Consider the following 13,641-nt stretch of genomic DNA (forward strand, 5'->3'; position numbering starts at 1 on the left):
GTTTATTTCCCCAAGTAGGCGTGGCCTTCAGCTTATGACGAATTTCTAATTAATATTCATGAGACACCAGGGAGCACCACTAGGAGGCGGTGTGATTCCTCACAGTCTCAAAGCTTTGACATAATCAGGCGAAGAAGAAAACACAGAGCCCACAACGTGAGCACCATGCCGAAATCCAAGAGGGACAAGAAAGGTATTCATTTAACGTTTTATATTGTTTTATCACGTATTATTATTCAACTTTACACGTTATACATTAAAAATGACTCGAGCTGTAGCTCGGTGTACTTAAAAAGCGGAACCTGTCAGAGAATTTAAAAGTATATGCATTTTAATAGGCATAGTATTGAATTAACATCTAGTTTGTTACTTGTTTCTCAGACTTTAGCGTATGTGGTTGAACTGTTTTGAATTTAGTGTTAATGTTATTGATTCAGCTGGGTGAGTTTTAGTTTGTTAATGTCATTATTATTGCTTTTAACAGTTTCTTTAACCAAAACATCCAAGAAGGGGTTGGAAGCCAAGCAAACCCTGATTGAAGAGGTTAGTATGACTTTTCACTAACTCTACAAGCATGTACCATAGTAATACCATGGTATTTTTTGAAGTACTTGTGAATGACAGCAGTAGTGGAGCTGAGATGAACAAAACCTGATGATCATGTTCTCCAGCATGATGTGACCCTGGACCACAAAACCAGTCACAATGATATGTTTTTTTTTTAATAATAATAAGCTTTCCATTGATGTATGGTTTGTTAGAATAGGACAGTATTTGGCTGAGATACAACTATTTGGCAATCTAGAATCTGAAGGTGCAAAAAAAATCAAACTTGAGAAAATTGCCTTTAAAGTTGTCCAAATTAAGTCATTAGCAAAGCATATTACTGTACAATGTATCTTTGGCTGTTCCTACAAATATACACATGCCACTTAAGACTGGTTTCGAAGTCCAGGGTCACATTTGAGATGCTTCCATTGATGCTCTTTGAAACAAGAAGATCTGAAATTCTCCTTTACATCCGGTTTTGTTAGTGACAAAGTGATTTATTTTAGCAACTTAATTGATTGCTTATTTCCAGGCCTAAATTAGATAAGCAATAGCATCACAATTGTTTTATAATATATTAAAATGTTTTTTTTTCTTTCAGCTGCGGAAATGTGCAGACATCTACAGATACATGTTTGTTTTCTCAGTAGAAAACATGAGAAACAACAAGCTAAAAGACATCAGGACCGCCTGGAAACACAGCCGGTACACCAAGATGGTTCTGATTTATTGTTTTTGTGTGTTCTTTTACGATTTCTAAGAGATTAAGGTTGATTTTTGTGTTTCAGGTTCTTCTTCGGTAAGAACAAAGTCATGATGATCGCACTGGGTAAAGGCCCATCAGACGAATACAAAGATAATCTACATAAAGTATGTCAGCGTGTGTCATGAATGATTTAATGCTAAATTATAGATGTTTATAAAAATGTTAAGGTTTTTACCAACTACTCTGACTAATTAAAATTTCAAGAGTGACGGATTCAATCATCTGGTTTGTTTTGCAGGTGAGCAAGTTTCTCAGAGGTGAAGTAGGTGTTTTGTTCACAAACAAAACTAAAGACGAGGTTCAAGAGTAAGTATTTGTTTAGATGACATTCAGACAGCAATTTAATAATCCTAAACCACTTGTGCATAAAGCTGTTCTTGATGAGTTTCAAACTAGGTAGACTTTGATTTGATTGGAATTAATGGTGTCAATAATCTTTTCTGCTTGATTGAGTAATGCAAGTGATAATATACCAACATCCGTAGTTTGTCACATTTTAGCACTGAATTCTAATTAAACGTAATGAATTCCCAATGTTTTTTTCCCCACAGATATTTCAGTAACTTCAAAGAGGTGGATTATGCTCGAGCAGGAAACGTAGCCAGCATGGCTGTGACGCTGGATGAAGGTCCGCTGGAGCAGTTTCCACACTCAATGGAGCCACAGCTCAGACAACTGGGCCTCCCTACAGCTCTGAAGAAAGGTAAAGCATTAGTTGAGCTGAAAACTATTACACAAATTGATTTGTTAGTTCACCCAAAATTTAAAGGTGCCATAGAATGCATCGAAACAATATTTTAAATTGTTCTCTGATATCTACATAGAAGGTAAATGCCATAGGAAAGGGCAAAAATTCTCCAGAAATGGTTTTACAGGTCCATTTACAACCCTAGGATTTGTCCCTAGAATGAAATGCTCTATTATCGCCTTATTTGGAAGGTCCTTGAATATTAATGGGGGGCTCTGCTCTGATTGGCTGTTTCACAGAGTTGCTCATCTCAATAGCTCACACATGGAGGAAATATGTGACCCTGGACCACAAAACCAGTCTTAAGTCGCTGGGGTATATTTGTAGCAATAGCCAAAAATACATAGTATGGGTCAAAATTATTGATTTTTCTTTTATGCCAAAAATCATTAGGAAATTAAGTAAACATCATGTTCCATGAAGATTTTTTTGTAAAATCCTTACGTAATTTTTGATTAGTAATATGCATTGTTAAGAACTTAATTTGGAGAACTTTAAAGGTGATTTTCTCAGTATTTAGATTTTTTTGCACCCTCAGATTCCAGATTTTCAAATAGATGTATCTCGGCCAAATATTGTCCTATCCTAACAAACCATACATCAATAGAAAGCTTATTTATTGAGCTTTCATATGATGTATACATCTCAGTTTTGTAAAATTTAACCTTATGACTGGTTTTGTGGTCCAGGGTCACATATATATTTAATTACGGAGCTCTAGCCGCTTCTAATATGCAGTTTATTGAATCTGCCTTTTTGAATCGGCAACATTTTTCTCTCACTATTGTGATCGCATGTGCTCTGTGTAACGTTATAATGCAGCAACGCAAGTACTTACCACACAAGTTTAGATGCTTGTTAGTGATGCTCCGGATCTGTAAATCATTCGCCATCATCAGTGCAGTCATCTCTCCGTTTATGTAAGTGAAATTTAATGTACTGCAATGTAACAGGCTATCGCTAGCATTAAGCTAACCCTTCAATGGCTTGCCTTATTTTACTGATGTACTGACGTTATTGATGATTGGTCTATTCAAATATTGGGGGTGTAACTATTAACGATCGGGACTATTGCGTAATAGTCTGTGTTATGTTGGAATTGACCTATTTTTCGGTGGTCTTTTCCAAACACCAGATTTATAGAAGGAGGAAACGATGGTGTTTGAGACTCACAGTATGTCATGTCCATGTACTCAACTGTTATTATTTAACTATGCCAAGGTAAATAGTTTTCCATTCTATGGCACCTTTAAATATGTGACCCTGGACCACAAAACCAGTCATAAGGTTAACTTTTACAAAACTGAGATATATACATCATATGAAATCTCAATAAATAAGCTTTCTATTGATGTATGGTTTGTTAGGATAGGACAATATTTGGCCAAGATACATCTATTTGAAAATCTGGAATCTGAGGGTGCAAAAAAATCAAAATACTGAGAAAATCACCTTTAAAATTCTCCAAATTAAGTTCTTAACAATGCATATTACTAATCAAAAATTACATTTTGATAGGTTTACAGTAGGAATTTTACAAAAAATCTTAATGTAACATGATCTTTACTTAATTTCCTAATGATTTTTGACATAAAAGAAAAATCAATAATTTTGACCCATACAATGTATTTTTGGCTATTACTACAAATATACCTCAGCGACTTAAGACTGGTTTTGTGGTCCAGGGTCACATATTGCTAAAAATGTCCTCCAGCTGAGGCCATCCAAGATGTAGATGAGTTTTTCTTCTTCAGATTTGGAGAAATGTGGCATTGCATCACTTGCTTACCAATGGATCCCCTGCAGTGAATGGGTGCCGTCAGAATAAGAGTCCAAACATCTGATCAAAACATCACAATAATCCACAAGTAATCCACACCACTCCAGTCCATCAGTTAACATCTTGTGAAGTGAAAAGCTACTTGTTTCCAAAAAGGAAATTCATCATTTAGATGTTTTGAACCTCAAACCATTGCTTCCTGCTAAATTACGAGTCTTTTATCTAGGACTGTGCAATTAATGGAAATTCAGTTTTGATTTCAATTTCTGCTTCAAACGATTATGAAAATGCAATAATTGAGATAAAACGATTATTGTTCCCGATTCCGCCCCCTTTCCAGTGGTGCGCTTTGGCTCCTCTATAAAAGCTCAATTTCACAATCAGTAAAATCATGTAACGTGACTTTCATAAAATGGGATGTGCTTGATTTATTGATGTTTATTTGATGTCGTGTTTTTAAAAGCATGAAAGAGAATTTGCGCTGTTCTGTGTATGTGTTCAGAGATGGAGCAGAACGTGGACAAGTGAAGTGAACGTTTAGCTTAAGATGCGTACTTGAACGGTCAAATATGTCAAAATGCTGCGACTGGTGATTACTCGTGTTAAGCTTTAACTTATGTCTCAAAATAACGAAAACAGTTGAGAATGTGCAGCTCTTAAAGTGGCGACAAGTAATATTCCTTCTGCCATCTCTGTGCTTAATGTTAATCAAACAACAAAAGGCAAAGACAAAATCACTCACTTGTATTGACAGAGACTTTTGTAGTTTTTTATAAGAAACAAAGCATGTTTAATTCTTACAGTGAAGACTATGCTGTTTTATTTTACGTTCAATTAATTTGTATATTTTTTTTCTAATGTATTGTAATATAATATAAAGTTCTGGACCCACTCATAATAGTGTTAAATAATCGTGAATACAATATTGACCAAAATAATTGTGATTATGATTTTTGCCATAATTGAGCAGCCCTACTTTTATCTATAAAACTTTTTCTCCAGTGAAAAGTTGTCTGGTCTGAATCAGGAGAGAAATATGCACACGTTCAGTGCTGTTTACAAGCTAAACACATTTCTAAACAAATATGTGGGTGGATTTTGATGTGAGAGAACATGAATTTGATTTTTCACATGATCTTTTAGCTTCACAAGATGTTAACTGATGGACTGGAGTGGTGTGGAGTATTGTGATGTTTTTATCAGCCATTTGGACTTCTGACGGCACCCATTCACTGCAGATTTAATGCTACATTTCTCCAAATCTGTTCTGATGTTAAAACAAACTCATTTACATCTTGAATTGCCTGAGGGTGAGTAAATAGTTAGCAAAATTTCATTTTTGGCTGAACTGTTCTTTTAGTATAACCATTGTGTTTTCAGATGAGGATAAGTGTATTGTAAATTTCATTGGACATAATGCAGTTTGCAATAACACATTATCAATCCATCTGCAGGTGTAGTGACACTGATAAATGATTTTGAAGTGTGTAAAGAGAAAGACACACTCACACCTGAACAGGCCCGAATTCTGGTGAGTTTGTACCACTAATACACTGAAAATATGTTTTCATAATGAGTATTTTTAAATCATAATAACATGTGACCCTGGACCACAAAATAAGTCACGGGTCAGTTTTGTGAAATTGATTTATAGATTATCTGAAAGCTGATTAGAGTAAATCAATTTTGATGTTTGGCTAAGATACAACTATTTGAAAATCTGGAATCTGAGGGTGCAAAAAAATCTAAATATTGAGAAAATCACCTTTAAAGTTGTCCAAATGAAGTTCTTAGGAATGCATATCACTAATCAAAAATTAAGTTTTGAAATATTTGCAGTAGCAAATTTACAAAATATCTTCATGAAACATGATCTTTACTTAATATTATATATACTGATGGTTTTTGGCATAAAATAAAAATTATTACAATGTATTTTTGGCTATTGCTACAAATATACCTGTGCTACTTAAGAATAATTATGGCCCAAGGTTACATATGTAGTGTTGCTTCTTAAAAAATAGACTAAACAAGGATTATAAGAAATTTTAGAAGTAATTTTTAAATGTATTACTTTAGAACAATGCACCAGCAGATATCACGTGTTTATTTGGATTCAATGCTTTTAAAATTTCTTTCAGGATGTAAACTAGTTTTGATTTTAAAAAGGATTTATTCATTTTTGTATTATTCTAAAACGATTCATTTTTGGCTATTCAGAAACTCTTTGGAATCGAAATGGCGGAATTCAAAATGTCAATCAAGTGCATGTGGAATTCTGAATCTGGGGAGTTTGAAAAATTGACTGATGGTGACAGCGATGAGACCAAGACAAAGGAAACAGATGAAGAATCAGAGGATGAAGGGAGTGATTAAAACCTGCACACAGGCAATGGACTTTATTTGTGAACATTCGTTGTGTTCATCCAACATAAACCCATTAAATGTTATATTAAGTGTTTTTTTAGTTAGCTACGTTACTCTCACAGTCATCTGCACTGTTTAATTTCTATTGTCAACTACAATTTTCAAAAAAAATACAGGATTTAGGACTTCTGTACTGAACAGAGAGTGATCTGTTTTATTGTTTTTGTTAAATATAAGTTATTTTAGCAAGTAGACAATAAAACACAGAGGTTCATCAAGATGACATTTATTTTTTATTGCTTTCTCATGTAAACATTGGGGGGGGGGGGGATCAAGTGTTTGTGAGCTCAGAAAGATGTTTAGTTTTGTCATTATGTTTATTAGGAAGCTGAAGGCTGGTCCAATCTATGTTTATTCACAAAAAGAACATAGAAAAATAAAGTGATCTCTAAATTAGTTCTTACAAATCAGGCTTCTTATTGTTATGTTCTATCATTTTCATGAGGCGTCTAGCGGAAGTAGTTTGGACATTCATGGGCTACTAAATCCCAGGCGTGTTTGAAGGCGTCCACGACTTCCTGTTTAAGTGGGCCTTCTGCTGCCGCCGTCAAGTTCTCACGCAGCTGCTCCATGCTGGACATCCCAATAATCACTCCATCACCCAGATCACCCTAAAACCACAGACATCAGCACATCAGATATATCTAATTTATTCCTATTGTGATTTATAGGAAAATGACTTAATTTGTGTTTCCTGCTTGCTAAATTTCACATACATAAACAAAAATCTGGCTCTAAACCTCTTCAAAGTTCCGTTGAACCTAAAGCAGTGAAAACTGTCTCTATTATCATCCTATGTGTTCTCTTAAAGTGAAACAACATGGTTAAATGAACTAACCATGGGTTTGCTACACTAACCATGGTATTTGTGGTAAAACTGTGGTCATATACCAAAAAAACATGCTTACTACACTTTTACTATATTAAAGGATAACTGTTGTAACTGTTGTAACCTGGGCTGTTTTTTTTTTTTTTTTACTGTAAATGAGACAAACTTATATCTAAAAGCATGATTATGACAAACGAGCCGTTTTTGAGATTGACCGTGATTTCGTTTTGTGGTCAGCGGCCAGTGAATGGGAGTACTAGCGCATCAAAATCAATATTTTTACAACACTAAGAAGGCTCGACACACCATGACACTTTGCTCGAAGTATCGCCTGGGTCTCTACACATGAACTCCAGCATTGAGAACATTGTTCATGTACACACAGTTTACTAAAAAGAAAGGTTTTGAACAACTCACTTTCACTGTTTGAGTTTCCGCTCGCGGCCGTCTTGCCAGTCAAGAAGTGTCGATCTCCGAGTGCGAGGATGGATAGCTCCTAAAGCATATTTCCATATAAATGCACGGCTAATTCATTGTTTTGTCACAAGTGAAAAACAATATTAAACTTCTAGTTGTAAAAAGAGCCTCATATAAGCCTAATATTTCGTCCTATGGAGTCAATTAATTCGCATTCGGAGATCGACACGTCTTGACTGGCAAGACGGCCACGAGCGGAAACCCAAACAGTGAAAGTGAGTTGTTCAAAAACTTTCTGTTTAGTAAACTCTGTGTACACAATGTTCTCAATGCTCGAGTTCATGTGTAGAGACCCAGGCGATACTTCGAGCAAAGTGTCATGGTGTGTCGAGCCTTCTTAGTGTTGTAAAAATATAGATTTTGATGTGCTCAAATGTATGCCCCTAGTACTCCCATTCACCGGCCCCTAACCACAAAACTAAATCACGGTCAATCTCAAAAACAACTCGTTTGTCGTAATTATGCTTTTAGATATAAGTTTGTCTCGTTTACAGTAAAAAAAAAAAAACAGCCCAGGTTGCATTTTGGCAACAGTTATCCTTTAAAACCATGGTTAATTTTCTGAAAGGATTTGTAGGTTAATTGTGTATTTTTTCCTCTTTTTTTTTGTTTTTTTTGTTTTTAGAACTGTACACTTAAGTTCCAGTCTGAATCAAATGCTTCGCGATCCGCATGCTAAATGATTCGCAACCCCGCTCTGAATCAAATGATTCGCAATCCACGCTCCGAACCTCTGAACCAAATGATTCGCGAACCCGCATCGAAATCCCGATCTGAATCAAATGATTTGTGATCCGCCCTCCGAAACTTCGATCTGATCCAGAAGATTTGCGAACCAGCAGTCCCGCTCTGAATCAAACGATTTGCGAACCCACACCAAAGTCTCGATATGAATCAAATGATTCACGAACTCGCACCAGAATCCCAATCTGATTCAAATGATTCACGATCCATGCTCCAAACCTCCGATCTGAATCAAATGATTCGCGAACTCGCTTTGAAGTTCCTATCTGAAACAAATGATTTGTGTACTATACGTGCTTTTTAAAATCATTACAAGCAATGTCAAAATTCAAAAATGAATGGCTCTTTTGATCTGGTTTTTGCTAGTGAATCGCTTGAGCTTAATTGATCGAAGTCACGAGTTTGAATCAATCGGAGCAGTTCCAGCGTAAATGACTCACTCAATTGAATCTCTTTGTCTGTTCCTCCGCTTTTCACGTCTTTAGCCATGTTTACACGACACTGTCAATACTATTATTGATTTAGCTCGCTTGTTTTATGACATTAACTGAAATAAGCTAAAAAAAAAAAAAGTATGTTCACATATAAAATATCCATATTTCCTTTTTCTAAAGATGACAAATCTACGCACATATTTAGGTGAGGTAACCGGTTTACAGAGTTGCAAAATACATTTTAGATGGAAACATTGTGCATGAATGAAAGGGTTTGTAGCTTAATTCACTATATTTTAAATAGTTTGAAAAACTATATTAGTAGCCTACCTTAATGAGACTAAAATAACATAGCTCTTACTTTCAAATGAGAGTGATGGTACATCCAGCGAATAGCAGCTGATGTCAAGCTGGGTTTCTCTGAGCCATATGCTGCTTGCAGAGCCTTCTGAATGCCATCTATGCCTTGGAAATGACTCTCCTTCCAGTATCTAAAACACATGTAACACTGATCACATTAACAATAGTAAAGTCTTAATGTTTAGCTAACTAGATCTAGAGTCTGAGGTCACACAGGACGGAAAAAATGCATTACTGTTGGGAATATCATGCATAAATTTATTTTGAATTTAATGCACCTTTCTCTGTAAGCACCAGCCCAATTGTTCCCAAAGAATCGTCCCGCAGGCTGAGCGCCGTCTTTATCCTCATAGTGATATTTCCCCGTGAGAAGCCCACCTGTGAGAGTAGATGCAAGAGTTGCATCTTGTTATATTATTCATTAGGAAGAAACCAATTTATTATGTTTTGCAAATACATTTAAAACATAGCTGCAAGCTGTGATTACTGTGGTTCAAGTGCTTTAAGGCATTTAAGCACTCATGAAACAAGACATTATGGGGCAAGCCTTTTTTGCAAATACAGGTAATTTACCATAGAAATATTACGTTTTGTAACATTTTTGACTGTTGCAGTGCCAGCTGTGGTGCGATCTCTTTAAAACATTTGCATGCATTAGTATTCCTTTTTGCATGTGCTCACCAGGTTTCGTGAAGTTGAGTTTTCCTTTAGGCTTTACAGCCATTTTGGTTAAATTTGGACTGGCCCCTTTTCTAAGCAACCTCGATAGAGCTTCCCAAAGGGTAAATGTAAACATTTATTTGATAAGTATTGACCTAGATAGTCCAGAGGATTGTACAGCAGTGTTTTTTTCCCAGTTTGAGCAAATAACCTAGGACCAGTTTAAAAAAGTAGTTTCTTTTACATCTTCTCAATCATTTAACAAACAATTTGATTGACAGCTGTGGTTCTAGAGGCAAAGTTGTCCGGAATGAGGAGTTCTGTCATTTGATATGAATATGGTGTATATGTGCAAAAATCATTTACACCCTTGAAAAATGCAATATCGTCCCACCAATGGCTAATTTCTTTCAAATTTCTTACAAACTTTGGGGCCCCTGTTAACTATGTCTATGAGATGCTCAAACTTCATCAGCCAATGGTGGCCATGTTTTTTTGGGATACGCAAAAGTCCTTAGACACTTGTGGGACTTTGGACCAAGACATGCACACCGATTTTCATGTTGATATGTTCATTTTTATGTTTTATTCCCTCTTATAATGTCACTAAGTGGCCAAACTCTGTAATATTTGTCCTGCGACCTCAGAATTAACTCTTACATAAGTGTTCTGAGTTTGGTGAAGATATCTCATTCAGTTCAGGAGTTATAGGCATTTTACTAAAACTTTCAAATGTTTTGGCACCCCTTTGCGATGGTGAGTCGAAAGTTCGACTTTTTTGATAGTTGTTGATATTCGCTCTCCAGAGAATCTTTCTGCACTGGTTTGGTCCCGATTGGTCGAAAAACCTAGAACTAGTTTGCAAAAGTAGGTTTTGCAAAAAGTCCTAAATACCTGAAAATACGATTGAATCTGAGCCGTGGGTTTTGTCTGCCGTGAGCCAAGGATTCCAACGACACAGACACTTAAAGGAGTAGTACTTTCAGAACAAATATTTACAGGTAATGTACTCATCCCCTTGTCATTCAAGATGTTCATGTCTTTCTTACTTCAGTCGTAAGAAAATTATGCTTTGTGAGAAAAACATTTCAGGATTTTTCTCCATGTAATGGACTTCTATGGTGCCCCCAAGTTTGAACTTCCAAAATGCAAAATTACAATTTATATACTTTTTAACCTCAAATGCTCGTCTTGTCTAGCGTACTCTGTGTAGAGATTAAAAAGTATATAAATTGTAAATTTTTTTAGAAAATAACCTGGGATTTTTTTTAGAGCCCTTTAAACCTGCATTTAAACAGCATTTAGGAAGTTCAAACTTGGGGGCACCACAGAAGTCCATTATATGGAGAGAAATCCTGAAATATTTTCCTCAAAAAAACATCATTTCTTTACGACTGAAGAAAGAAAAGACATGAACATCTTGGATGACAAGGGGGTGAGTACATTATCTGTAAATTTTTGTTCTGAAAGTGAACTACTTCTTTAAGCCTGCGATTAACAGTTCAGGCGTTATGAGTGATTTCATACTTTTGATCGCTGTAGCGCCCCCGTCAGGCCGATTGGGGCGAGCTTTGGTGACATTGTCGGCGGTGTGAGTACTACCATCCCTCCAAGTTTCAAGCCTCTATGACTTACGGTTTGGTCTGCACAATCAGTTTTTTGTGGAGGTCGCTGACCATTCTAACAATTAGATATGCGCTTGAACCCTTAACATTATTGAATGCATACCTGCCAGGGGATTGTATGCATAGAAACGGATGCCAAAGTATCTCAAACAAGGCAGAAGTTCAGTCTCCACTTGTCGTGTGGTTGCATTATACATGCCCTTCAGAGAAAAACATGAATGCTGTTCAAAACAGGCTCATTCATTTATAAATAACACTTGTATATTTGACATCCATCCATTCATCCACTTACTTGATATACAGTAGGAAGCACCCAGTTGTTGTGTTTGCAGATGCAGTAGATTTCCGCCACTTCCCATGAGGCATAGTTTGACAACCCCAGCTCTTTGAATTTGCCCTAAACACCAACAAATGTCTTTAAGTTGCATAATTCTCATAGCTTGTCTAGGCCAGACAGTCATAAACAAGGTATTTATCAAAGTGCATGTCTGATGGTCAAAGTCTAGAGCGCTGTAGTGTATTATGATTCACCTCTTTATGCAGCTGATTGCAGGCCTGTAGTGTGTCCTGAATGGGGTTCTGGTGGTCCGGAGCGTGCAGGTAAAACAGGTCCACGCTTTGTGTGCGCAGCCTCTTCAGGGACGTTTCCAGCTGATTCCGGACACTCTCCGGTTTGAGTGTTTTTCCCTCCCAGGGGTTTGCTTTAGTTGCGATTCGAACTAATAAACACAAAAGAAATAAAAGCAATGGGCATAATTATAAATATACTCCCCTTATAGACATTAATGTGATTTAGTGTTATTTTAGTATCATTGAGATACACTTACAGTACAGACCAAAAGTTTGGACACACCTTCTCATTCAGGTGTGTCCAAACTTTTGGTCTGTACTGTAGATATGAATTCAACTGAAAAAATATCTTTTAGGTGGTCAAATAGCAAATAACAAACAGTGGAGCTCTGCAGCCACCTACTGGTAAAAGTTATTTGTAGTTGTTTTTTTTCTTTTACTTTTAAAACTGGATTTTCCAAAAGATGGGCAAAAATCTTACACTAAACCATGTGAAATTATGTTATCCCCATGAATTAAAGTTAGAAATGTGGGTCTCTTATAAAGTGAATTTTACATAAAAAAACTGTTTTTGTTAAAAAAAAACATTTAAAAAATATTTATTAATTTATATATATTTAAAAAATATCACTAACCCACTGAAAACTGCACAAATGTAGAGTAAAAACTTTAATAAATAGAAAAATATACAGTACAGACCAAAAGTTTGAACACAGGTGTGTCCAAACTTTTGGTCTGTACTGTATATATTGTAAATATATTTTATATATATTTTGAATTATAATATTATATATAATATATATTTGTATTATTTTTATGTATTTTTTTTTATTTTTAAATGTCTATAAAATCATTCATTTTTATTTTGGTTTTAGTTTTAATTTTTTTAGCACTTTTTTTTATCAAACTGAAAAGGAGAAATGTTGCCATTGTGACTCAATTTTTTTTTAAATTTAATTTCAGTTAATGCTTATTTTATTATTATTTGTATTATTTTTATGTTTTTTTTTTTTAAATGTCTATTAAGTCATACATTTTTATTTTGGTTTAGCTTTTTTTTAGCACTTTTTTTACCAAACTAACTGAAAAGGAGAAATGTTGCCATTGCGACTAGTTTTAAAAAATATTTTATTTAAATTCAGTTAATGCTTATTTTATTATTATTTATTATTTTTAATGTGTTTTTAAATGTATTTTTAAATGTCTATAAAGTTTCCATAAATTTTTATTTTGGTTTTAGTTTTTAGTTATTTTAGTACTTTAAACTAAATGAAAAGGAGAAATGTTGCCATTGCAACTACATGAAATGACAAGTTTATTTTTTTAATATATATAAATTTGATTTAATTACAGTTAACACTTATTTTATTATTGTTTATTAGTAACATAAGTTTAGTTTTTTTGTAATATATTTTATTTAATTTCAGTTAAAGCTTATTTTATTATTTTTATAACATTTATTTGGAAATGTCTATGAAGTTATTTATAATATAAAGTTATTTTAGTACTTCAAATCAAACTAAATGAAAAGGAGAAATGTTGCCATTTCGAACTGCTTAAATAACATAAATATATAAATAAAATTTATATATATATATATATATATATATATATATATATATATATATATATATATATAAATTCAGTTATAAAGCTTATTTTATTATTATTT

General features: G+C 34.6%; 2 protein-coding genes across 2 annotated transcripts in view; one reads left to right on the plus strand and one right to left on the minus strand.

Moving 5' to 3' along the window:
* Window positions 1-133: 133 nt before the first annotated feature.
* mrto4 (MRT4 homolog, ribosome maturation factor) lies at window positions 134-6,493 on the plus strand. Its single transcript, XM_073825684.1, has 8 exons — window positions 134-193; window positions 485-543; window positions 1,151-1,254; window positions 1,338-1,419; window positions 1,554-1,621; window positions 1,867-2,018; window positions 5,298-5,374; window positions 6,064-6,493. The coding sequence occupies exons 1-8, from the start codon at window positions 166-168 to the stop codon at window positions 6,217-6,219; spliced, it is 726 nt and encodes a 241-aa protein (XP_073681785.1). The 5' UTR covers window positions 134-165; the 3' UTR covers window positions 6,220-6,493.
* The window catches only part of akr7a3 (aldo-keto reductase family 7, member A3 (aflatoxin aldehyde reductase)), an 11,209-nt gene continuing 4,048 nt past the window's right edge, over window positions 6,481-13,641 (minus strand). Inside the window, exons 3-7 of the mRNA XM_073825685.1 lie at window positions 11,692-11,796; window positions 11,503-11,599; window positions 9,393-9,492; window positions 9,116-9,245; window positions 6,481-6,881 (exon numbers count right to left, since the gene is read on the minus strand). Of these exons, the coding sequence (XP_073681786.1) occupies window positions 6,720-6,881; window positions 9,116-9,245; window positions 9,393-9,492; window positions 11,503-11,599; window positions 11,692-11,796 (594 nt within the window). The 3' untranslated portion in view covers window positions 6,481-6,719. The remainder of the gene's footprint in view (window positions 6,882-9,115; window positions 9,246-9,392; window positions 9,493-11,502; window positions 11,600-11,691; window positions 11,797-13,641) is intronic.

This window comes from Garra rufa, chromosome 20, assembly GCF_049309525.1.
Source record: "Garra rufa chromosome 20, GarRuf1.0, whole genome shotgun sequence".
In the NCBI taxonomy this organism is placed as follows: Eukaryota; Metazoa; Chordata; class Actinopteri; order Cypriniformes; family Cyprinidae; genus Garra; species Garra rufa.